General features: G+C 43.5%; 1 protein-coding gene and 1 long non-coding RNA gene across 9 annotated transcripts in view; one reads left to right on the forward strand and one right to left on the reverse strand.

Moving 5' to 3' along the window:
• DISC1 (DISC1 scaffold protein) overlaps positions 1–25623 on the forward strand; it is a 369386-nt gene that overhangs the window by 140165 nt on the left and 203598 nt on the right. For all 7 annotated transcript variants that reach the window (XR_006289703.1, XR_006289704.1, XM_043543293.1 and 4 more), the window contains one exon: positions 11174–11228. Coding sequence is in view for 5 of the 7 variants with exons in the window: in XM_043543293.1 (XP_043399228.1) it covers positions 11174–11228 (55 nt within the window). In the remaining 2 variants the exon portion in view is untranslated. The remainder of the gene's footprint in view (positions 1–11173; positions 11229–25623) is intronic.
• The window catches only part of LOC119565814, a 32421-nt gene continuing 23875 nt past the window's right edge, over positions 17078–25623 (reverse strand). Inside the window, exon 3 of one of the 2 annotated variants that reach the window (XR_006289706.1) lies at positions 17078–17588. This is a non-coding gene — a long non-coding RNA (uncharacterized LOC119565814). Of the gene's footprint in view, positions 17589–21980; positions 22376–25623 lie in introns of those variants that run through there. The other variant, XR_005224796.2, reaches the window with a different exon arrangement.

A 25623-nucleotide genomic window follows, 5' to 3' on the forward strand; every position in this document is an offset into this window, starting at 1 on the left:
CAGCAAGGGGTCCTTTGGGCCCAGCTCCCTCCCACTGCTCCTTCCTTGGACCACAGACTTGTTCTGGTCATGACAGTCAACATGTCTGATGAGGTTTTCATAATAAACTAGGAGGAACATGATCAGCCTGATCCGAGAGAGAAAATTGAGTTCCTTGTCCTCAGCAGATTTAAATGTAATTTGCACCCAGGAATATCCTCACTCATTGCAAGTCAACTTGATGGGCTGGTGATTTCAGGGGGTGGGGCATTTCCCTTCTGCCAGTGACTGATGGTTCTGGTTCTGCCTCCAAGCTACAAGCATGCTGATCTACCCATTGTAATGGATCTGCAATGGACTTTATTACTCAAAGAAACAGAATTTCCAGGTAAATACAGATAATTTTTTCTAATTTCTCTCTCACACTCAGTCCTGGCTATTTGTTTATCTAGTCTGAAGTGTCCTTTTATTTAGTATAGCTTTGTCACAATGTAAAATTTGTCTTTTTACATCTCCTCAGAGCATTCTGTGATGCTTTCACAGAGGGAATTATAAGAGTGCAAGGGAATTATTGATTGCTTGATTGATTTATATTGTAGAGTCTGCTGAAGGCCAAGAAACATCTCTGCATTTCTGAGTTCTAAATAGAATTATGCTATATTTTCCCCCGATGTAGGCTGCAACATATGATTACCCTTGAGTGTTGTTTTTGACTTCTTTCATTAAGAGTTGGACAAAGGCTTTTTTGAAAGTCAGCGCTTTCAACTTGCCTTTAGAGGTGAGAATACAAAGACTTTCATAGGGTCTGAGCTGTGTATTTTTTTTTATCTTTTGAACAAGTCAAATCACTTTTTGCCTGGGAATCAGAAAAGTGGCAGTGATGGGGAAGTTGAACTTGTTGTTATAATGTGTTCACTTTTCAAACCTCTAAGAAATTGTGGTTCTTCAATATCTCATTCTAAACTTAGTATCTGGTAGGGAAGTCTAGATGCACTGAGTTGTGGATTATTGGTCTCGAGTGGTTACCATAATGGCATGAGCACAAAGTAGTCTTAAAAATAATCTCGGGCATTTTTACAAAAATCAGTAATTTTCTTCTTTCAAATTCTGAGGTTGTGCTTAATGTTTCTGTTTCAGATTTTGAAATGTTAGAATTTGAAGGGAAGTGTCATATGCGCATTATGGTGAAATGCTTTGATACATTAAAAGCGCTAGTATATTCCAATTGTGTATTAAACAGATGTTTTATATCTTTATGGGGTGAGGGATTCTCTAACAGGTTGTTTTGAATTCAAGTTGTCCATTGCACATAATCTGAATACCATACCAAATTCAGATCTATTGTATACTACTTGATCCTGCTGAGTGCAGTGGAGATGCACTTACATTTGGTATGAATTTGGCCTTAGGACTGTGTTTTCATACGGGCTGAGGATTGGTCCATCCTGTTTGCAGCTGAAATTTGTGCTTGCAAAATCTGTCTACGTTTTTGAGCTGTCAAAATGAATTATGAGTGCAAAGGTGAGTAGTTTTAGCTCTATCTGATTTACACTCAGAGTTGGATTGCAGGTACAAATTTTGTTTGTCCAGTTTGTACCTGCAAAAAGGACACCACTCTTTTAGAAAATGACCCCATAATGTATATACGCTGTGAGGTATACGAGAAAGTGAAAGATGATTCATGGCTTGCATAAGGGAAGAGTCCTCGATTCAGCAGTTTCACTTTTCACTTTATTGCAAATTGAATATAGTCCTGGTTGTCAGATTAGGTGACCTTTAACAGATTACTGTTACTGCTAAACATTTATATTATAGTAATTCCCAAATGCCCTACTGGAGATCTGGGTCTCCTTGTGCTCATTGTAGTACAAACACAGAAGAAGAGACAGTGACTTCTCTGGAGAATTTACAGTCTAAAAGACTCAAGAACAGAATATAGGGATATAATATTCAAGCAAATGAACCCGGTAATGATTGGCATAATTTTTGTTGTGTTGTGTTGTGGATGGTTTTGTTTTGTTTTATTTTAAGAAGGGGTCGGGTGAGTGGAATAGAAGGAAATAGAATGATCTTTTAGGTGACGGTGGTGGTACAAGGATGGATACTTGCTGCTATGATGTATTCTTGTGTCTTTCACTCCTTACAGGATCAAGGTGGAAACAATTCACAGAGGGCCTGTCTTCACTGCATTCTTAGCTTGAGGTACAGCTCAGGTTTTGCCCCACTCTGACTCCTGTCCATCCACTAAAATCTTTAGCTCCAGTTAACTGGTGCTTTAAGGTTGAGCTAGCTGGCCTGTCCGGAGGGAGGCGTGTGGTGAAGCACAAGTGCTGCTGTTGCTGCTTGAGCTGGTCAGGCTGTGAGAATGCGGCAGCTCAAGTTACAACAGCTCATTAACTGCTAATTCATTCGCTGTGCTGCTAATCATATCACTTTGTTTTGCAATGTGGTCGCTCACTGGAGTGTGCTAACTCAGCGCTTGTCTGCATGGGCACTTTACAGCGCTGCAACTGTCTCGCTCAGGGGTGTGAAAAAACACCCCCCTGAGAGCTGCAAGTTTCAGTGCTGTAAAACGCCAGTGTAAAGAGTGCACCAGTAAACAGTAGCTACACCTGTCATGGAGGTGGTTTGTTTAGAGCCCTGGTAGTGCTTTAGTGTGGCCAGTGTAGACTAGCCCTCAGCTAACTTGCAGTGAAGATCAGCCTGCAGTTTGCACCAGTGTAGGAATTAAATTATTTTTGTACTTGATGCATTCCCATATATTCTTAACCAGCATGCTGTAGTACATTCCATTACTGTGTAATTATGGTGACTCTTGTCTATAGGCTGTATAAATCTTTTATCACAAGAGTGTATAAATATTTCATCATGGTGTATAAGCTCCCAGTTGGGGAGAAAAGGTTCATCCATCGGTGAGTCTCATGAATATAGAAATAATCTTGTCTTGATTTTTGCCTGCTAGTTGGTGTCAGGCTCTCCCCTCCTCCCTCTTTCTTGGAAGCCTAAGCATCTGCATATAATACCTTAATATGGAGAGGTGGGAATGCAGACAAAATTAAAGGAAAGAGACCAGAAACTTGCCTCTAATTAGCAGAAAGCAATTCTTCCTATACTGTACTATTCAGTTTTCCTTTCAGCAGGGCCATTTCTACTATACAGGCAGGATAATGGCAGGGAGATGACAGCCTCTCAGAATATTCTTCATGAGACCAATCAAGCATGAGCTGTTACATCATAATGTTTAGGGGCCCCTAAAGTTCACATGGGAAGTCTGTGGCAGGGCCAGGAACACAAACCGGACTCCCAATTCTTTTCTTTAGAAACAAGATGATCCTTTCCTCTTATTCCAAAACTATGCTCTTTCTCTAGGATCCTTCACCATAGATGATGTAAGATGGTTTCCAGAGAGTTCTCAGACTGTTTCACAATAATTTGAAATACCCATAAATATTATCTACTATCTATTTTCTGTATCATGTCAACTGTGCAGAGTATTAATATGTGACTGGCTTGTTTGCATCCACTGAAGTATTTGGTAATTTTAAGTTTTCCTATAGTCTACTGTTAAGTGTCAAGTCAGTAACATATTCTAAATCTGTGGCATTTCCAGCTCTTCCTGAAGTTCCCTGGCTGAATTACATGTGTTTGCCAGTATATTACATCATCCATCATCCAGTAATCTAATTCCTTAGCTCATGCTTCTTAAGATGGAGACAGTGTGTATGTGGGGAGGTCCCAAGATACATTCTGCAAATCTGTGCTGCTTTTCTTTTAGGATCACTTTATTTTATCCCCCCAAATGTGTGTAGGTCTGTTGCTGGAGGTTTAAATAATGAACCTACCTGACTATCTACATGAACTGAAGAAATTGCACGCTAAATATAGATTGCTGTCAATTGTGTGAATGTCAAAAACATTTCCTTTCCTGCATTTTGTCAGCTGAATCTGGTATTAATTGAATCCTGTCTCATTCCAGTCTTTCAATCAGTTGGGTCAACAGCCTAGCAATCTCAGTGTGTGAGTTGTACTATATGGGATAGCAAAAAGAATTTTTAAATGGTCATATGATAGAATGCAGAGGCCCTACCTGAGCATCAGCAGATAGGCAGTTAAGTTGCTTCTTAACTGTTCTGCTAGAAAAGAGTGAGGAAATGGATCAGAACTATAGCCTAGTGTCTAGTCAAGACCTTTAGTGTTAAATTAGGGTGCTCTGTTAAATTAGGGAGCTCTATAAAAAGTTCTCTCTTGTAGTCAAAAGGAAGAGTGAGCTTCTGAGCAGGCAGAGTGCTACTCTTGTAGTAACGGTGTGAGACACAGGAGTACTGGTAAGAGACTGAATTTTATTTCCTGGCCTCTGACATCTGAATGGGTCTGGGTTATTAAAACTTCTCAGGCTCAGTATCCGCTGACACAGTCCTGTTATTACACTCGATAGCTGAAGATCTGGGTTGTCTGACTGCACGAGTTAATATTTTTGTTTTCTCTTGATGTAAATTCTCTTGTTTCTTTTTGCTACAAACTGGGAACCCAAAAACCTGAGGAAAATCCTCTTTTGGTGAAAGACGGTTGTAGCCAGTGGACATGGTTGTATCATTCCAGTTGTGGTGCATGGATTAGATGATGGAATATTCTTTAAGATACATAAGTGATTCCCCTTTCTCTCTCTCTCTGGCATATGGCATCTGCAGAGCAACATTCTGTAGATGCAGTTGTAGGTCCATAAGCCATTTCAAGTCCTCCTCTGTGACATTGTAGATATCATCCATTTCACCTTTGAATCCATATTTAGGGCTCTACATTATGATGTGTTCAATGGTTTGGATGTTTTCACCAGTCGCACAAAGGGGAGTCTTTGATTTTCCACTTGTGCATCTTCTATGGTTTGTTCGGATTCATTTCAGTGTGGGCCAGTGTCTGCATGGCACGTCAAAATTGGGAGGGCAACTTGTTGGGTAAGTAACCAAATGCTTGTTTGTAACCGTAGATGAGGTCCAGACACACTGCCATTCCCTGTCCGGATCCAGAGACATGAGGTGGTCACAGGTGGTCCATAGTGTTTTTTGTGATTTCAGGTGTTGTTAGGGTATGTTATCCATAATCTGGCAGATGGGAAATTCTGAGTAGTCTTCAGCACATTTAAGTTCTCATGCTGTAGCTATAGCTCGATGGAGGTTCGATGTTTGCTAATATAAAAAGCCAGGGTAGAGGTGTTGATTTTAAAGTTCCCAGGATGATTTGCATGGTCTGATTCAGCTGCCTATCCACAAATTGGGTATGGCAGCTTCTTGTCCACACTGGTGCACAGTACTCTGCAACTGAGTACACCAGGGCCAAGGCTGATGTTCATAGCACCAAGGCAGTTGATCCCCAGTTTGTTCCTGCTAAATTTTTGAATAATGTTGATGCGAGTCTTCACTTTGGAGGCTACTCTCTTGAGGTGCTCAAGAAAGGTCAGTGTGTAGTCAAGAATGACACTAAGATATGTTGGCTTCGGGTTATAACGCACAGTTTCACCATAAAACTTGACAGAGTGTTTTGTGCAAGTCTGTTGTCCAGTGGAAGGTAGAGACTACAGATTTGCTTGGATTTGGTTTCAGGTGCCACTTTTGGAAGTACTCTTCCATGATCTTAAGGTCAGGTGTAATTGGTCACTTCCAAGTTCTTTAAAGCTACAGGCCTGGGTTGTGAGTGCCAGAACATCAGAATATACAAACTTCTGTGCTATTGTTTCAGGCATATCACATGTGTATATGTTGAAGAGTGTTGGAGCAAGTACAGTGCCTTGTAGTAGCCCATTATTCAAAGTGCATGGCTTGCTGGTTTGACCTCCAAGGCACACGTGCATCCTTCAGCTGCTAAGCGTGGTGTTCAGCAGCCTAAGAATCTGCACACAGGGGATCACTTTGGTCAGTTTCAGTATCAGACCATCCTTCCAGACTGTGTCATATGCTGCTGACAGAACGATGAAAGCAGTATCGATCTTGAGTTTTTGTTGGAATCCAGCACCGATGCTTGTAGTGAGGCCAGGAACTAGTCACAGCAACTTTTGTGCAGACGAAAACCAGCATGGTCCTTAGGTAGGCTGGTGTCCCCAGTGGGCCTGATTTGATTCAGACTCATATGCTCCATCACCTTGTAGATTGTGTTCAGAAAGGAGATGGGCCTATAACTAGAAGGATAATCTGCAGGTTTTCCAGGTTTTAGGGGTGCAATGTCCTTGGCTTCTCTCCATATGCAGGGGATTTCACTGGTCTCCTGGATATTTGTGAAAAGCTCCATCATTTATTTCTGTGCCAGTGGACCCAGATATAGGAAATCAGGATAGATAGCATCTTTCCCTGCTGCCTTTCTGAATTTCCTGGCTGCAAGGGCTGCATCGATATCTTTACTTGTGAATGGTCCAGACCATTGGGAAGATGGATTGCATGTGGATATCACTTGCTAAAGTTGATGCTGGACTTCTCTGTGATACTGTTTGTCCACTGGCTATTTTGATGTCCACAAAAGTTTAGCACCAGTGGTACTGGCTTTCACTTGTGGCCTAGTGGCATGTGTGGGTTTGCAGCCCCCAGGTGTCTCAGCAAGATCCAGGCGCATCTGCTTGAGTGTGTGAAGTTTAGACCTACACAGCCAAGCCACCGTTTCTGCCTTGCTGCATCCAGTGACAGTAGAAGGGTCTCTACACTCATATTTGTGGAGAAGTTTTTGCAAGGAGTGTACAATGACGTGTCCTTGGAGGACATTCTTCTTTGTAGTGGAGATTAGGAGTGCAGTAAAATGGTCACAAGTGTTCGCCATTGGGGGAATGTGAGAGATTGTGTTCTCCACGGTCATAGAGAAAGTGGTCCAGTCTGCTTTTTGAATTTCCAGTGCAGTGCTGGTTTTGAGTAGAGAACTGGAATTTGAATGCCAATATGGTCAGTACTGGTCTGTGCATGCAGTTTGGGAAGTCATCAAGGATGATCCGTGATGGGGGTATCAGCGTACTTGTATCATCTTTAGAGATGAACATCAGGTCAGGGCTGTATCCTCTGTCCTATCTTGCAGAGGGGAAAGTGATGCACTGTTTCGCGTCAAAAAGGAGAAGCATATCCTTTGCTGATGCCCACTGATCAGTTCTTTACCTGCAGTGTTGTTTGCTGCATAGCCCCATTGTGTGCGGTGCCTATTAAAGTCACTGACAAAATACAGCAGGGTCCTGGGCGTGCTGCAGAGCTGATTGAGGCCTCTGTGCACCAGGTGATTCCTGCTGTAACATTTGATGAAACACCACCAAAATCGGAAATGGAAAACTAGTTTTTATAGTTAGCCCTGAAACTGAATCATAATTTGTCCACAAACACCAAAAACAAATTAAAAACTGGAAATCCTCTTTGCAGTTTAGATTGTGGAAGTGTAACTGTGTTGGTATTTACTTATTTGGTCTGAAATCAACCGAATGAAGTTCTGTAAAGACAAGTGCAAAATACTACTTAGGAAGGAAAAAATCAAATGCACAACAACAAAATGGAGAGCAACTGGCTAGCCACAGGTAGTGCTGAAAAGGATCGTGGGGTTATAGTGGATCGCAAATTGAACGTAATTCAGTTGTGAAAAAGGCTAGTATCCTTTTGGGATGTATTAACAAAGTGTCAGTTACCCAGGGGGCGGGGGCGGGGGGGGGGAGGGGGTGAGAGAACCTGGATTTGTGCTGGAAATGGCCCAACTTGATTATCATACACATTGTAAGGAGAGTGATCACTTTAGATAAGCTATTACCAGCAGGAGAGTGGGGTGGGAGGAGGTATTTTTTCATGCTTTGTGTGTATATAAAAAGATCTTCTACACTTTCCACAGTATGCATCTGATGAAGTGAGCTGTAGCTCACGAAAGCTTATGCTCAAATAAATTGGTTAGTCTCTAAGGTGCCACAAGTACTCCTTTTCTAGTTACCCAGGAGTAATTGTCGTCCTCTACTCAGCACTAGTGAGGCCTCCGCTAAAGTATTGTGTCCAATTCTGGGCCCCACATTTTAAGAAAGATAAGTTGGAGAGAGTCCAGAGGACAGCATCAAAAATTATAAGAAGTTAGAAAACCTGACATGGGAGGAGAGATTAAAAAAAACTGGGCATGTTTAATTTTGAGAAAAGAAGACTGAGGGGGGGACCTGACAACAATCTTCAAGAATGTTAAGGGCTGTTACAAAAAGGACGGTGATTAGTTGTTCTCCATGTTCACTGAAGGTAGGACAGGAAGTAATGGGCTTAATCTGCAGCAAGGGCGATTTAGGTTAGATATTAGCAAAAACTTTCTAGATGTAAGGATAGTTAAGCACTAGAATAGGCTTCAAAGGGAAGTTGTGGCATCCCTGTTATTGGAGATTTTTAAGAACAGGTTAGCCAAACACCTGTATGGGAGGGTTCAGGTATACTTGGTCCTGCCTCAGCATTGGGGGCTGGACTAGAGGGCTTCTCAAGGTTCCTTCCAGCCATACATTTCTATATATAGAACCACTATATATAGAACTATCATCACCTACTATGAAGGCCCTTTGAGGCCTAGTAGGTGTTCTCTCAAAAACAAAGTTTAATGTGTTAGTGCAAACTCCTACAAATATAATTTTAAAATGACATGCTGCAGCCGGGGAAGATGCACCCCTCCTCCGGCCCCAACCCAGCCTGCCCTGTACCTGCTGCAGCTGGGGGAGAGGTGCCCCTCCCCCGGTCCCTGCCCAGCCCCAGCCTGGACCTGCTGCGGCCGTGGGAAAGGCGCCTATCTTGTGGCCCCAGCCCCGGAGCTGCCATGACGGGGAGAGGCACCCTTCCCACCCCAGCCCAGGTGCTGCTGTTAGGGGAGAGAGCTGGGGGGAATCCTCTCTCCCTGCCATAGCCCAGGGACAGCCTGCACACCAAACCGCTCATCCCTGGCCCCACCCCAGAGCCCTCACCTCCACTCAGAGCCTTCACTCCCCCAATCTCCTGCCCCAGCCCTGAGCTCCTCATCCCTGGCCCCACCCCAGAGCCCACACCACTCAGCCAGAGCCCTCATCCCTCCGCACCTCAGCCACAGCCCTGAGCCCTCTCCCACACTCTGAAACCCTCAGCCCAGCCCCGACACATGAATTTTGTTATGTGCACCGATATGGAGGTGATGTGTGACACATCACCTCCATTTTGGTGCACATAACAAAATTCATTCCACACATAGGTGGGAAAAATTAAAGGGAACATGGCTTATAGGCACTTCAGTAGTTCAAATAATAAATAGTAATAACAACATGACCGAATTTCTGTTTTTTGAGTTCATTTTTTTTAAAACCTAGGAAATCACATGCAAAGAAAACTGCATTAAAAGAATGGTAAGGTTGCAAAGTCCAGCACTCAGCTGCTAGGAAATGCCAGAATTAAGGTTGTCTGTTCAACTTAATTTGTCCCCTTGTGCATATGCATTATGATACAGTATATAAATCCATGATCACATGCTATTTTTTCCACAGGACCCCCACCTCATTCAGTGCACAAGATGGACGGTGCTCAATTAATAAGCATCAGTTCAGTGTTTCATTTTATTCTTGTGCATTGTGTGACCCATGCCTGATTTACGACCCACTACTAAAAACCTACGGTAGCATGAGTGCTTCACAAACATGAATTGATTTATCTTCACAACACCACTGTAAAGTAATGCAGTATTATGCCTGTTTTACAGATGTAGAATTAAGGCACAGAGATAATATCAAAAGTACACACTAATTTTGGTGGCCAATTGATGAGATGCCCATGGCCTGATTTTTCTGATACCATTTGATAGCATTTCATTTATTCATAGCATATCTCCCATTGATTTTAATTGCCTTTGAGTGCTCAGTACTTCTGTAAATCAGAGACCCCAGGGACTCAAGCTGGGCTCCTAGAAAAAATTAGGAACACAATGGCCAGCTATGAAAAGTTTGGTTTAAGGGTCTTGCATAGCATCACATCAGAAGTCTGTGGCAGAGGCAGGGGTAAAATCTGATTCTCCAGAATGGCTTTCAGCTACCTTAACCACAAAATCATCCTTTCTGCTCTGCCTCATTCATGACACAGCTTCCAACTTGGGAACAAATGAGGCATTGGTCCTACAGATAACAGCCTCACTCACTACACAGCTCTGATTCATTCTCTGAGGACCATCCAGCCTCTGCACTGAATAAGGCAGGGGTCCTGTGGAAAAAATAGTCAGTGATTATGTGAATCAAAAACTGTTTTGTGATGCACATACACAAAGGGGTGAATGAAGGTTGTTGCATGAGCAACCTTAATTTTGATGTTTCCTAACTTTTGAGTGTTTGACTTTGCAACTGTAACGTTATTTTAAAGTAATTTTTGTATTTACTTTGTATATATAAATTGAATTTGTATTTATATTGTGTATATATAGGCTCATATTTTCAGAGGGTGTTCAATAATATCCAGTGTTAGCAGGATTGTTTGTTTCGTGCATGCAAAAAACCTTAATTTGTGTGCACAGACATGGGTTGTACCTGCAAAGCTTAAGCATATAATTGAGTAGTACAGGGCAAAACTTTTGTTTGTAAGGTTTTTTGAAATTACAAAAACAAATATGAATGGAAATATTTTCAAGTGAATTTTTAATGAAAACCGGATGATGGATTTTAAACATCCTCTAGCAATGCTGGAAACCTGAACACTGTGCAATACCTATATTGTAAGCTCTTTGAGGGCAGAGACTCTTTTTGTTATGTATTTGTGCAGTGTCTCACACAGTGCAATGCTGTTCCAGAGTTTGGGCTCCTAGGTGCTACTTCTGTACAAATAATACAAATTATTAATACTACTGTTAATAATTATTAAAATAATATATATTATTATTGGGTTTGTGGTACATGAAAATGTATTGGTGAAATACATTGTAGGTTAGTTTTACTATCCATGCTGAATAAAGTGTAAAAGTAAACAAATAGGATCAGTTGAGAACAAGTAAACTAGACAAAAAAAAAATCTTCCAGGTCTAATAATCTGCAGCACAGTGTTGTCAGTAACAGAGACTAAATGAAGATTTTAGAGAAATATGATTTTTATCCTGACATTGGTCCTCTATGCTTGGAAGAATCATCTTAAAGCCTTTGTGTACTTATTTATGAAAACATATATTGTGTAACATACCATGATTAGTAAAGAAGATCAACATTTTTCTTTTCTTTTAATCCTTCTAGCCTTCAGGAAAAAGAACAGTCACTCAGCATGTCCATTAAAGAAACGACTGCCAAAGTAAGTGCATATCGGCTATCATTTTTTCAGTACATTTAAGAAACAAAGATAATGCATTACTTTTTAAATATAATATTCTGTCTTTTGAAAGGCCAAATGTATGGTATTTCTTCTGAATATGTTTCACATACAAATATTCTTAATATCTGTTTTAAAAAGAAATCTAAACCTGGTCAAGGCATTAAAAAATGTTAGTGTGTCTGCCAAAGGAAGCAGGTGGAATGGTTCATTAAATGTAGTATTTCTTGGCTCATGTTCACAATAGAAACCAATCTGTTGGCCTCAGCTTAGAAAAGAACTGTCAGCTTTATGAAATGAAAGTGAAATCTGGTCACAATTGAATGTCTTCATTCTCAGGAAAAAAGCCATATTCTCATATTCGTTTCACTCGTGTAAATCCAGAGTGACTCCATTGAATTCCGCGATGTTACTCATGATTTACAATAGTGCAAATGGAAATCAGAATCAGGCCCAGGGTAATTATGATAAATGAATTACATTTTCATCCCAGCTGGGTAAAGTTTAGATATACTCGCACATACTAAAAAAAAAAAAAATCATATAGTGCATGATAGTTTCCAGGACACTTAATGGACTTGAGAATTGTATTTTCTCCTGTTGACTTTCATTTATATCATCTCCATTATGTCCTGATTCTGCAAACACTTATGCAGTTGCTTAAATGTAAGCATATAAATTCTCCCACTGACTAATGTTACTTTCTCATATAGATTTGAGGCTTCCTTTTCAAACGTCAGTGCCTTAAATAGTATGTACAAAATACTGATTTGTGGCTACAAACTGGTAATTGTGTGCAGGAAATATGGTGTTACTGATGCAAGCACTCACTTACACATACATTTGCCTGTTTTGCTCGTGTATGCAAAATATGCAGGCGCATAAGTCTGTTTGTGCTCACTGGCACATACTTTGTATATGAAGTATATGCATAATATCTGTTTTTACATTTGTGGCCTATAATATTTAACAAATGTAGATACTTATACCATTATTTTTTTTGTGGGAAGTTTTTGGTACTCCTCTCACCAAAGGCATAATTATTCCAGTAATTCCTCCAAACCCTGTAAATGTAAAGAATAGGAGGAGTGTGAAACTTTTGGGTTACTACTGTTGCTTTCATCTGAGATACTGCTGCTATTCTATTTCTTAAATCTGATTGTCAGTTTCTTGTTTTCCATATCCTTCAGTCACTAGAAAGAATGTAGTGGTTCCTTATGCCATAATGGATCAACGATCCATTAGTCTCTCTGGTCACTGTCAGAGAAATGCTTTGGATGAAGAGTTAAAATGGCCTTAATGTGCTTAATTCCACAATGCTATATAATGTGAGGGGAAATTCCGTCCTGATTTTGGCCAATATTTGGTTTATATTCTGAAACACAAAGATTGCAAGTCCATCTCTCTCTCTCTAATATGCTGTAACTCAGCATCTCACCATTTTTCCAAACTTTAGAAAGCTGGATCCACACTTAAGGAAAATGAAACCAGTCGCTCCCCAACAGCTCTGCCCTGTGTTATTAAATGGCAACCTATCTTAATTTATGTGTCACTGCATTCCTTCCCCACCCACACTTGGGGAAATGCTGGTGTAGATCTTCATAAGATGATGATATTTCCTTTCCTTTCTTACATGGTATAATGAGCAGTGATATAGTTAACAGTGGTGACATTTAAGATGTTGTCATTGGCATCTGAGGGCACACCCACTGAAATGAATGGGTCATTTCACACCTCAGAACTATTGCTTCAAGCTCTCTCCAATCTCAGGCAGAAATCACTGATTTGGATACACTTTTTTCACATTTTGAATGTTTACTTTCAACCATAACATCTGGAAACTTTTTAAAATAAAAGCTGAAACCTGATTAACAATTGAGAGGTCTGTCTGTTCTCCACCTTATCCAGATAGTTCATCACAACTTTATAGGAGGTGTATCACACGCTGTGGGAAACATTGCTGTTACTTCAGATGTTCTTCTTACTCATATTTAAATTTCTAATCCTTGTTAAACTAGTAAAATTTTTGTTTGCAATGTTGTTGTAGCTGTGTTGGTCCCAGACTATGAGAGGGATAAGATGGGTTAGGTAATATCTTTATTGGACCAACTTCTGCTAGTGAAAGAGACAAGCTTCCAATCTCCACAGGGCTGAAGAACATATCTGGAGCTTGAAAAATGGCTCTTTCAGGCTTTGTCTACACTACAGAGTTTTGTCGACAAGTCAAGTCGACACTCAAAAAGTGCTATAATAAAAATCAGTATCGCATGTTCATGCTTGTTCCCTCTGTCGGCAGAGCACGCCCACAGTTGGGACATCTGTGGACTATCCCACAGTCCAGCTCGATACCTTCTGTTGCTAGGTCTTGTGGGAAGATAGAGTGGATCGTGGTGCATCTTGGTACCAGGCTCAATGTCCCATGATGCATTGTTTTCTGTCCCAGCATTCCATGGGCTTCTGGCTTTCTTTCGCAGCATATTTCAATGGCCCTTGTTTGCTGTGCCCCCAGCATCTTTGTGGGAAGGGATGGAACCCGCAGTTCTGATAATTGTCATTAAAACATCACGGATGGCAGTGCAGTTAATCACAAAGTTCTAACTGAAGAAACTCCTAGTTCATAGAATCATAGAATATCAGGGTTGGAAGGGACCTCAGGAGGTCATCTAGTCCAACCCCCTGCTCAAAGCAGGACCAATCCCCAATCAAATCATCCCAGCCAAGGCTTTGTCAAGCCTGACCTTAAAAACTTCCAAGGAAGGAGATTCTACCACCTCCCTAGGTAACGCATTCCAGTGTTTCACCACCCTCTTAGTGAAAAAGTTTTTCCTAATATCCAACCTAAACCTCCCCCACTGCAACTTGAGACCATTACTCCTTGTCCTGTCCTCTTCTACCACTGAGAATAGTCTAGAACCATCCTCTCTGGAACCACCTCTCAGGTAGTTGAAAGCAGCTATCAAATCCCCCCTCATTCTTCTCTTCCGCAGACTAAACAATCCCAGTTCCCTCAGCCTCTCCTCATAAGTCATGTGTTCCAGACCCCTAATCATTTTTGTTGCCCTTCGCTGGACTCTCTCCAATTTATCCACGTCCTTCTTGTAGTGTGGGGCCCAAAACTGGACACAGTACTCCAGATGAGGCCTCACCAATGTCGAATAGAGGGGAACGATCACGTCCCTCGATCTGCTCGCTATGCCCCTACTTATACATCCCAAAATGCCATTGGTCTTCTTGGCAACAAGGGCACACTGCTGACTCATATCCAGCTTCTCGTCCACTGTAACCCCTAGGTTCTTTTCCGCAGAACTGCTGCCTAGCCATTCGGTCCCTAGTCTGTAGCTGTGCATTGGGTTCTTCCGTCCTAAGTGCAGGACCCTGCACTTATCCTTGTTGAACCGCATCAGGTTTCTTTTGGCCCAATCCTCCAATTTGTCTAGGTCCCTCTGTATCCTATCCCTGCCCTCCAGCGTATCTACCACTCCTCCCAGTTTAGTATCATCTGCAAATTTGCTGAGAGTGCAATCCACACCATCCTCCAGATCATTTATGAAGATATTGAACAAAACCGGCCCCAGGACCGACCCCTGGGGCACTCCACTTGACACCGGCTGCCAACGAGACATGGAGCCATTGATCACTACCCGTTGAGCCCGACAATCTCTCCAACTTTCTACCCACCTTATAGTGCATTCATCCAGCCCATACTTCTTTAACTTGCTGACAAGAATACTGTGGGAGACCGTGTCAAAAGCTTTGCTAAAGTCAAGAAACAATACATCCACTGCTTTCCCTTCATCCACAGAATCAGTAATCTCATCATAGAAGGCTATTAGATTAGTCAGGCATGACCTACCCTTGGTGAATCCATGCTGACTGTTCCTGATCACTTTCCTCTCGTGTAAGTGCTTCAGGATTGATTCCTTGAGGACCTGCTCCATGATTTTTCCGGGGACTGAGGTGAGGCTGACTGGCCTGTAGTTCCCAGGATCCTCCTTCTTCCCTTTTTTAAAGATTGGCACTACATTAGCCTTTTTCCAGTCATCTGGGACTTCCCCCGTTCGCCACGAGTTTTCAAAGATAATGGCCAATGGCTCTGCAATCACATCCGCCAATTCCTTTAGCACTCTCGGATGCAACTCGTCCGGCCCCATAGACTTGTGCACGTCCAGCTTTTCTAAATAGTCCCTAACCACCTCTTTCTCCACAGAGGGCTGGCCATCTACTCCCCATGTTGTGATGCCCAGCACAGCAGTCTGGCAGCTGTCCTTGTTAGTGAAGACAGAGGCAAAAAAAGCATTGAGCACATTAGCTTTTTCCACATCCTCTGTCACTAGGTTGCCTCCCTCATTCAGTAAGGGGCCCACACTTTCCTTGGCTTTCTTCTTGTTGCCAACATACCTGAAGAAACCCTTTTTGTTACTCTTGACATCTCTTGCTAGCTGCAGCTCCAGGTGCGATTTGGCCCTCCTGATTTCATTCCTACATGTTGTCTGACATATCTGTGTGATATGGAAAGGAGCAACTTTAGATTGCTTTTGGCATTCATGGAACAGCTGCAGACAGTGGACCGTTGCTTTTGGGCTCGGGAAACAAGCACTGAATGGTGGGATTGTATCATCATGCAGATCTGGGATGTCGAGCAAGGACTACAGAACTTTTGGATGCGGAAAGCCACCTTCCTGGAATTGTGTGCTGAGTTCGCCCCAACCCTGCGGCACAAGGACACCAGAATGAGAGCTGCCTTTTTGGTAGAGAAGCACGTGTCAATCACTGTGTGGAAGCTGGCAACTTCAGACTGCTACTGGTCGGTCGCAAATCAATTTGGAGTTGGGAAGTCGACTGTTGGGGCTGCATTAATGCAAGCGTGCAGGGCAATTAGTCGCATCTTGCTACGAAGGACCATGACTCTGAGAAATGTGTGTATGAAATAGTGGACAGCTTTGCAGAAATGGGTTTCCCTAACTGTGGAGGGATGATAGATGGCACACATATTCCAATTTTGGCACCAGACCACCTTGCGACAGAGTACACCAATAGGAAGGGGTACTTCTCCATGGTGTTGTAGGTGCTTGTGGATCATTGGGCATTTCACTGATATCAACGCGGGATGGTCAGGAATGTACATGATGCACACATCTTCAGGAACACCGGCCTGTATAGAAAGCTACAAGTGGGGACTTTCTCTCCAGACCAGAAGATTACAGGGGGAAACGTTGAAATGCCCACAGTGATCCTGGGAGACCCGGCGTACCCCTTACAGTCATGGCTCATGAAACCTGACATGGAAAACCTGCACAGCAGTAACGAGTGGTTCAACAACAGTCTGAGTAGGTGCCGGATGACAGTGGAATGTGCCTTTGGCAGATTAAAGGCACAGTGACAATGCCTTTATAGCAGGTTAGACCTCAATGAGGATAATATTCCCATGGTCATAGCTGTGTGTTGTACATTGCATAATCTTTGTGAAGCTAAGGGTGAAAGGTTTGCTCAGGGGTGGAGTGTTGAGGCAGACCGTTTGGCTGCATATTTTGAGCAGCCAGATACCAGGGCTATCAGAGGGGGGGCAATTTGAATCAGGGAGGCCTTGAGGCAACACTTTGAAAATGAGAACCAGTAATGTCTATCTCTGTGATTGGTGCTGCAATGACATATTACATGTAGTTTTCCTAGGAAGCAATGGTGACATTTGGGGCCTTACATTCCAGTAAGCAAATGATTAAACTGCCTGCATATGTATTGGCAGTGCCTGCTATCTCAATTTGTAGGAAACAAATAAAGATGAGTTACCTTTCAAAACCTTCGCTTTTATTGCACAAGAAACCACACCCACACTTACACACAAGAAACAACATGCACAGGAAATAACATGCACGCACACAAAAGAGGCTTGGTGGGAAAGGAGGTACCAGGGAAGTGCAAACTTTCAGAGCTGTGTGTAGGTCCAGCTATCCTTTTGAAAATTGTCCAAAGGGGTGGAGTGAAGGGGAAACTGAGAAGTCCCAGAAAGCGGAAAGGACTGTGCGGGCGGTGTTTGGGGGGGGGCACACAGAAAAGAGTTTTGAATCTGCTGCAGGGGAGGGCAGGCATGCATCTGCTCAGTTTGGAGCATCTGCATTTGCTCCTCCATTACTTTAATCATCCGCTCAGTAGTGTCCTTAACAAACGCCTGATTTTCTTTTCTGTCCTGCCTTTTGGCTTCCCTCCACTCCTTGAGTTTCCTTTTCTCTTCATTGGAGAAGTTCAGTACCTCCCCGAATGTGTCTTCTTTGCTTGGTCTTGGGCACTTTCTTATCTGGCGGAGACACTTGGCCAATGTGTGTAGGGTGTTCTGCAAGGCCACATCTGCTGAAGCACAAAGAACAATGCACAGGAGCATGATAGTTAAGTTCACACACGGTATTGAAACATTTCAGTAAAATACACCTCTGGTAACATAACATCGCTTTCTCATTGACCCTTGGCAAGCACACATCTCAGCCAACACCCAAAGCATGGTGAGTGTTGGCTGGGTTGGGGGAGGGGTGGGGGCACTACATGATGGAAAAGAGCACTCTGCAAGGGTTGCGGTGCACCTGATTAGGGAAAAAATTCTAAAATTCTTCCACACTTTTCCACAGCAGGGGGTCATTATAATAGATATCTCACTGCTGAGGGTAAGCAGGGAAGCGAGGTTACATCTACTACATGCTGTGGCTTCCACCATGGTCCCTATGCTGCTCCGCTGCTGTTAGCCCAAAACAGTTTAACTGTGGTCTACACAGATCAGAAGATGGGCTGTCTGCAGATCCCACCCCCTTCCGCATCTATCATCGGGTGATTTATTAAGACAGAGGTAGAATAAGATGTAAATCACAAATATTTATTATGCCACTAGTCTGTAAACTAGACAAAGACCCCCTTCAGACAACAAACAACATAAGCAAGACACACTCGGTTGTTAACAGTTACCAGACCATGAAGCTCAGAGCCTTTAAACCCCCTTAACCTATGGATGTAAAACAGAGGAAAACCACAATGGGTATTACAATACCATATCCTGAAGACAGGGACACAATGACAAAAACTCAGGATACCGACAGGGACAGTGGTGAAAATCAGGGGCGCGGGACACCAAACAGGAACTCAGGAACTGGGTATTTTTCTCCCTCCGGACAGGTCCTTCGGGCAGGTGGTCTCCCTCTTGGGCAGATCTTCTCCCTCAGATAGGTCTTCAGTGCTTGCCCATGCAGTCTCTGCTTGACCTTGTAGTCCAGTGCAAGTATGTTCATAGAGACCAAGAATCCAAAGTTCTATTGTAAGGGGACTGTTGCCCCCTTACTAACATTCAGTGGGGGTGTTTTAGTTGCTAGCTCCCAGAACTAAAAAGGGGGAAGGGTCGATGGGGAATCAGGACCCTGAGACTGACTGCCCCCAGGAACAATGGGGAGAGGCCAATGCTCCAGGTTAGCCTGAATGACCGGGTGGGCAGGCTAATCAGGGAGTCAGGAGGCCAGGGAGGTCCCGTCCTCCGTGTGAGCTGGAATTGCCTGGGTCAGACAGAGTGGGGCCGAGCTAAGGAGAAAGCAGGGGCCCAAACGAAGCTGAGGAGCAGAGCTGTGCCAGATCCAGAGGGACCAGAAAAGCAGCCCAGAGAGAGCAGACCCTGTCCTAGGAGCAGAGCTGCAGCCCCACAGCCAGAGGCACAGCCCAGAGAGAGCAGACTTGCCCTGGGAGCAGAGCTGCAGCAACCAGAGCCAGAGGGGCCAGAAAAGCAGCCCAGGAAGCAGGTCAGTGCTGGGAGCAGAGTCACAGAAGCAGCCGGCAGAGCAGACCTGTCCTGGGAGCAGAGCTGCAGCAACCAGAGGCAGAGGGGTCAAAGAAGCAGCCCAGGCGAGCTGGAGGCAGAGCAGCAGCAGCAGTGCAGAGACAGAGTGGTGGAGCTGGGGCTGGAGCAGTCTGGAGCTGGGTGTGGTGAGCAGCTGGGGAGAGAGAGGGGGACCCTGGGCAGCGGGCCCAGCACAGGGAGACACCTCAGCCAAGAGGGTCTGCAGGCCAGGCTTGGATCATAACCCCAACAGGGCGGGGGCGACACTGGGAAGAAGGGTCCTACCACTTAGAGCCTGAGAGCATGTGGCCGCCACCAGAGCAAGTGTCCAACCCACAGCTTCCCTACAGCACAGCCAGGGCCTGAGAAGAAGGCCTGGGACTTACAAGGAACAGACAGTGAACTGCCCTGACATTCCAGAGACACAGTTTGTGATGTTCCCTGCCACAGAGCGGGTTGATATGTTTCCTTTAACCTTTCCCATTTTTCCTTATTCTTTTAAAAATTAATAGTTGATTAAATAACTTGAATTTGCTTTACATTGTATGTAATGGTCAGTGGGTCAGGGAAGTGCCCAGGGCAGAGAGAGTACCCCTGAATGGGGACACCTTAGCCCCTGTCCTAGGTGACCACAGCAGGGTTGGGGGTCGAGCCCCCCAGGAATCCTGGGCCCAGCCTTGTTGGGGTTACGAGGACTCTGCCAGACAGGAGAGTGGAAGGGGAGTCCTCCAGGGCAGGGAGGCCATTGGGTAAAGGAAGTGGGAGCAAGGACTCAGACCCTTTCGCTAGCCCTCTTCACCTTGATAGTGCAGAAGCCAGGAAAGTTCTCCACAAGAGTGGGACTATTCCCCCGCTTACACTATGAGTCCTAGTCCCTCTGGGGCTCCTCGCAGCTAGCTGAACTGTGTGGGACACTGGCTGTCACTCAGATGGACAGCCCTGAGTGACAGGCGTATTACTTACTAAATAACCTGCATTTGCTAGGCAGATTATGGCTGTCACATGAGTCTAACTGCCCTGACCTTTCCCCTCCTTGATTTGAAAAAGGCTGAAAGGACACTAAATCATCTGAGGAGAAGGGTATCCAAGATGGAGGCTTAGCTGTCCTTTTACAACTCCAAGATGGACATTACATAAAACAGGTCAGAAACAGATTTTACCCAACACTGTGTGCTGCTTTGGTTCCTGCACAAGTGATTGCTGGATGGCGCGGGACGTGTCCTACAATGGGGGAAAGAACAAAGCAGCTCTGCCAAGGAACCTTCGGCAGAGGATTACCAAGTACCTCCAGGAAACTTTCCTAGAGATCTCTCTGGAGGATTCCGGTGAGATCTTGGCGTGCATCAACACCTTGTTCTGCTGTACTTATTAGCTGTACCGGGGAATGTCTAGCATACAGAAACACAGCCAGCCTTGTACATTTCTATACCCTGAACGCACCTCTGCACTACACAAACCGCAGCCGCTTACCAGACATCTCCTCTCCTGCTTCTTGCTCGCCAGAGAGCAACTGCTGAGACTGGCTAGACACCTCCGGAGTGGTGAACAGTTCTTGGCTGCTTTTCCCACCGGGCGACCCCGCCAGGAGCTCCACATCGTCATTCTAACCCCACCTCTTCATCAATGACTTAATCCTCTGGTTTAGGTCCTCTTTCTGCCGCTTTCAGGCCTGCTGAAGTATCCACGGGGCTCTTGGAGGAGGAGGTGGGTCCGCCACTGAGTATAGCATCCAGCTCTTTATAGAACTGGCAGGTCTTAGGTGCAGCACCGGAGCGATAATTTGCCTCCCTCACCTTATGGTACGCCTGCCTCAGCTCCTTTATCTTCACTCTGCACTGCTGCGCATCCCGATCACAGCCCTTTTCACACAAGCCTCGAGAAATCTGCCTGTAGGTATCAAAATTCCTACACTGCACAGCCTCATCTCCCCATATACTGAGCAGCTTCAGCAGCTCCACAGTGGTCCAAGCGGGAGAGTGTTTGCTGTGATAAGCTGCAATGGTCACCTGGGAAGATGCGATGAGACCTCTCCATGCTGAGCAAACAGGAAATGGAATTTCAAAAATTCCCGGAGCTTCTAAGGGGGATGGGTGGATAGTTGTTTACCTGGCTGCAGGGCAGTGGAATTCAAACTTCTGACCAAATGGGCATTGTGGAACACCTCCTGGAGGCCAATTAAAGCAATAAAATCAAGCGTGGTCTCTACGCTGGCACTTTGTCGACAGACATTTTGCACCAAAAGCCTTCTGTCTCTCATCAGGGTGGTTTTATTTCATCGCCAAAACAGGGCATTTTTGCCGCCAAAAGTCGCATCGCAGTGTGCATGCATCCACTGTTTTGTTGACAAAACTGTGTAGTGTAGACAAGGCTTCACCAGCAGAAGTTGGTCCAATAAAAGCTATTACCTCACCCTACTTGTCTCTCTATTAAAATTGTCATAACTCCAGGTTAACTGAATTTTTGCCCTCTCTATGGTCTGCTAACAGCTACTGCTTTAGGTCTCAAGCCTTTAGCCATCACCTCTCTGTGGGCGGGGACCTGCATCCCTCTCCCTTCAGATCAGCAGTTTGTTTGCGGTCTCCTAGCAATTCACCAGGGACCAGCACCTGCCATTTGCTCTCTCTCAGGGGCAATGTCAGGGTTGCTAGTGACCAGCCAGCTTTTACAGAGCACAATACATTTATTTTAGGACAGTAACATTTAATATAAAATAAAACAATAAAGAGTGTACATGCATACTAAGTTTACTATCTTCTACAATGACAGGTTTCAGAGTAACAGCCATGTTAGTCTGTATTCGCAAAAAGAAAAGGAGTACTTGTGGCACCGTAGAGACTAACCAATTTATTTGAGCATAAGCTTTCGTGAGCTACAGCTCACTTCATCGGATGCATACTGTATCACATACTGTATCACAGTATGCATCTGATGAAGTGAGCTGTAGCTCACGAAAGCTTATGCTCAAATAAATTGGTTAGTCTCTAAGGTGCCACAAGTACTCCTTTTCTTTTTATCTTCTACAATGAGACCCTGGCAGGTTCTAGTCCTTCAAACCCTTCCGGCAGGATTTTGCCCTCTTGGTTACAAACTCATGACATTTTTTAAATCAAAATGAGGGTCCTCTCAGCTATTTCTTGTCTCCTGGGTATCTTGAATTCAGTCTGAACTAGTATATGCAATTAACTGCATAGGATGGTACTTCTCTGAAGTTGTTTACCTGTCTCAGGATCTGCAATAATCACATCCCATTGATTTTAGTTCCTGGGTGAAGCTCAGTAACCTTCCCCCATGGAGTTAGAATACTGTCCATAGTTCACAAAGATACCTATAACATTTACAGATACAAAAGTGTATTATTAGTCCCAGCGGCTAGCATCTGGCACATCTGAATCTAATAACTTTTTGGAGTTTCCATGCTTCCTAGGTCACTCATCTGTCACAAAAATTACTTAGGTTAACATACGGTAGTGAATTCCACAGATTATATATGTTTCTTAAAATAGTAAATGTTAAATAGATAAAATATTTTAAAAAATTTCATTGCATTCCCTCATTATTGTTTGTTTATTTAAAGGATAAATAGGAAGCACAATATTGCCCTTCTCCAACTCGTTATTTCTTTTTATATACTTTTATCATATCTCCTCCTAGTAGTCTCTCTAAGTAAATCTCTCACTGATGATCGCTGTCTTCCAGCCTCCTGTGCCTCTAATATTTACATTGGCTTTTTCTACCTTTTCTGTTTCTACTACATCATTTTTGAGTTGAGGTGGCAAAAGCCACACACTGCATGTTAATAAAGTGAACACTCCTCCACCCATTCCCTTCCCTTGAGAAGTAATACAGGACTGGAGACAATAACAAGCAGTGATGCTGAAGTGCATTATTGTACTTGGATGTATGGTGTTGACAGAGTGCTGCCCTTTGCTTCAGACACTGAACAGAGCTTCCATCTCCCTGTTTTTCTAAGCAATTGTTACAGTGAATGCTGAAGACTGCATCCCACTTTTGAAAGAATGTGTTAATTTTAGTGTTCCAGCCCACATTCCCCACCTCATTCCTGCCACTGTAGATTAACATATCACACATGGAAAAGATGTAAAAGGATGTTACTATGCAAATGTTGTTGTCAGTATTTTCTTTCTTAGGGCTTGATCCTAAGACTCCTTTCTTGCCTGGGCCCCAGTTGTTGCACTGGGACTGCTTGGCTGAGTAAGGATTACTGAATAAGGATTTGCACGTTTAGGCCCTAAATTTGGAAACCTATACATGAAAAACACAAAGAATATTTTTTTTAAAACCCCATCAATGATGTATTGTAATATAATCCCAAAAGCTGCATTAAATATGAAGTCACACATGGTCTGGTTCCATATCTTTTACACAGTCCAAACTCCCTTTGTCTTGTGAGACTTGTCTATGTGAGGAATATGGGATTGGGCTCCTAATATCCAGTGGTATAAGGATAGTACTATTTGGCTTTTTTTCATCTTCAGAACACTTTACAAACATTAACCTCTGTAGGTAAACCTCTTAACAGCCTATGAGATAGGTAAATAAATATTTTGTACCCATTATACAGATGAAGAAATTGGCAGAAGGGGTAAGAGCAAAATTCTAAATCCTTACTTCCATTGACTTCAGTGGGAGTTCTTGAGTAAAGACTACAGGATTTGGCTGTAAGTAACTGCCCTAAGGTCATGGACAGACTTATTATTAAAGTTAGGAATAGAATTCAGGAGATTCCTAGCTCCTAGTCCTTGACTTACATCACTAGGTATGACTGATGTATACTGTGTTGGTCAATGAGAGCAATGGAAGGTTGGGAAATAGAGTTGGGATTACATGAGCTGTTTGAATCAGGCAAATCAGAGAAAGAGGAGAAGGTTGCTGGATTTTTGAATCTTCAGTATTTTTATTACCTATGGAAAAGGCTTTCTTTTGTAGCTGGACAAGTTATCGTAATGAATAATGGTAGCTACTATGGAGATAGCAAAAGGAATGCTTAGTTTATTTAGAATGTAACTAGTGTAAAATAGCAGTAATATGATTAGCTAAAGAAAGTTAAGTTAGTAGTTTGTTCCCCTATCTCTTTCATTTAGTTTTGTTGAAAGATATCATTTGACATCCCTGATGATTAAAGTCCAGAATTTATCCACAGAACAGATATGGCACGGGTACTTGCAGAGCCTAATCCGCAAGCTTCTATCCGGGTCTAGAGGGACCATCTCTAGATGTAGGTTAAGCCTCCACTCAGGCTTAACCTACTTAGGCTGTTAATAAGACTGCCAATAAGCACCAGTTCTGACAGTGTAGGTTGTGATATGGACACACTGTTTTTCACATAATTACCAAACAGCCGTCTGATGGTAATGACTTTAAGTTCATACTAGCATTGGACATATTCACACTTCCTAGAGAGGAAAGATTCCTTGTGTAATTACCAATCCCCTGAGCCATCCTGTGCCCATAGAGAGAGAGCACCACTTTGACAGAAATCGTTAAAAAAAATTGATTTATTTTGGAGAGTTGAGAAAGAAAATGGCTCCCAGTTTCTTCTGGTACATTTGTAGTAACCCTGGCCTAGCTGTGGTGCAGCAGTTCAGAATGCTGTCCTGGGGGAAGAGACAGCCAGAGAAAAGGGGGGCTCAGAATCTGCCCGAATGGGCAGTTGGAAGGTGGTTCATAAAAATGGAGGTGATAAGATGCAGCATTGGGTAAAAATGGATTTTGCTGAGGAAGCTGGACCATGAATGGCGATGTGCAAAGCACAGAGCATATGACCGGTGAGGTGGACCATTAGGACGTTGACAGAGGGCCACAGTTTGGGTGTCTGGGGAATGAGTGTGGCCCTCTGGGTGAGGAGCTGTTGTTTGCGGATGCAAAGGAGTCTTCGGATCAAGCCCTAAGAAAGGGCTGGAAAGAACTGTGGTTAGGGTTGCCAACTGTCTAATCGCACAAAAACATAAGAACATAAGAATGGCCCTACTGGGTCAGACCAAAGGTCCATCTAGCCCAGTATCCTGTCTTCTGACAGTGGCCAGTGCCAGGTGCCCCAGAGGGAATGAAAAGAACAGGTAATCATCAAGTGATCCATCCCCTGTCGCTCATTCTCAGCTTCTGGCAAACAGAAGCTAGGGACACCATTCCTGCCCATCCTGGCTAATGGCCATTGATGGACCTATCCTCCATGAATTTATCTAGTTCTTTTTTGAACCCAGTTATGATATTGACCTTCACAACATCCTCTGGCAAGGAGTTCCATAGGTTGACTGTGCATTGTGTGAAGAAATACTTCCTTTTCTTTATTTTAAACCTGCTGCCAATTAATTTCATTTGGTGACCCCTAGTTCTTGTGTTATAAGAAGCAGTAAACATTTCCTTATCTACTTTCTCTACACCAGTCATGATTTTATATCGATCATATCTCCCCTTAGCTGTCTCTTTTCCAAGCTGGAAAGTCCCAGTCTTATTAATCTCTCCTCATATGGAAGCCGTTCCATACCCCTAATAATTTTTGTTGCCCTTTTCTGAACCTTTTCCAATTCCAATATATCTTTTTTGAGATGGGAT

Source organism: Chelonia mydas, chromosome 3 (assembly GCF_015237465.2).
Source record: "Chelonia mydas isolate rCheMyd1 chromosome 3, rCheMyd1.pri.v2, whole genome shotgun sequence".
Classification (NCBI taxonomy): Eukaryota; Metazoa; Chordata; order Testudines; family Cheloniidae; genus Chelonia; species Chelonia mydas.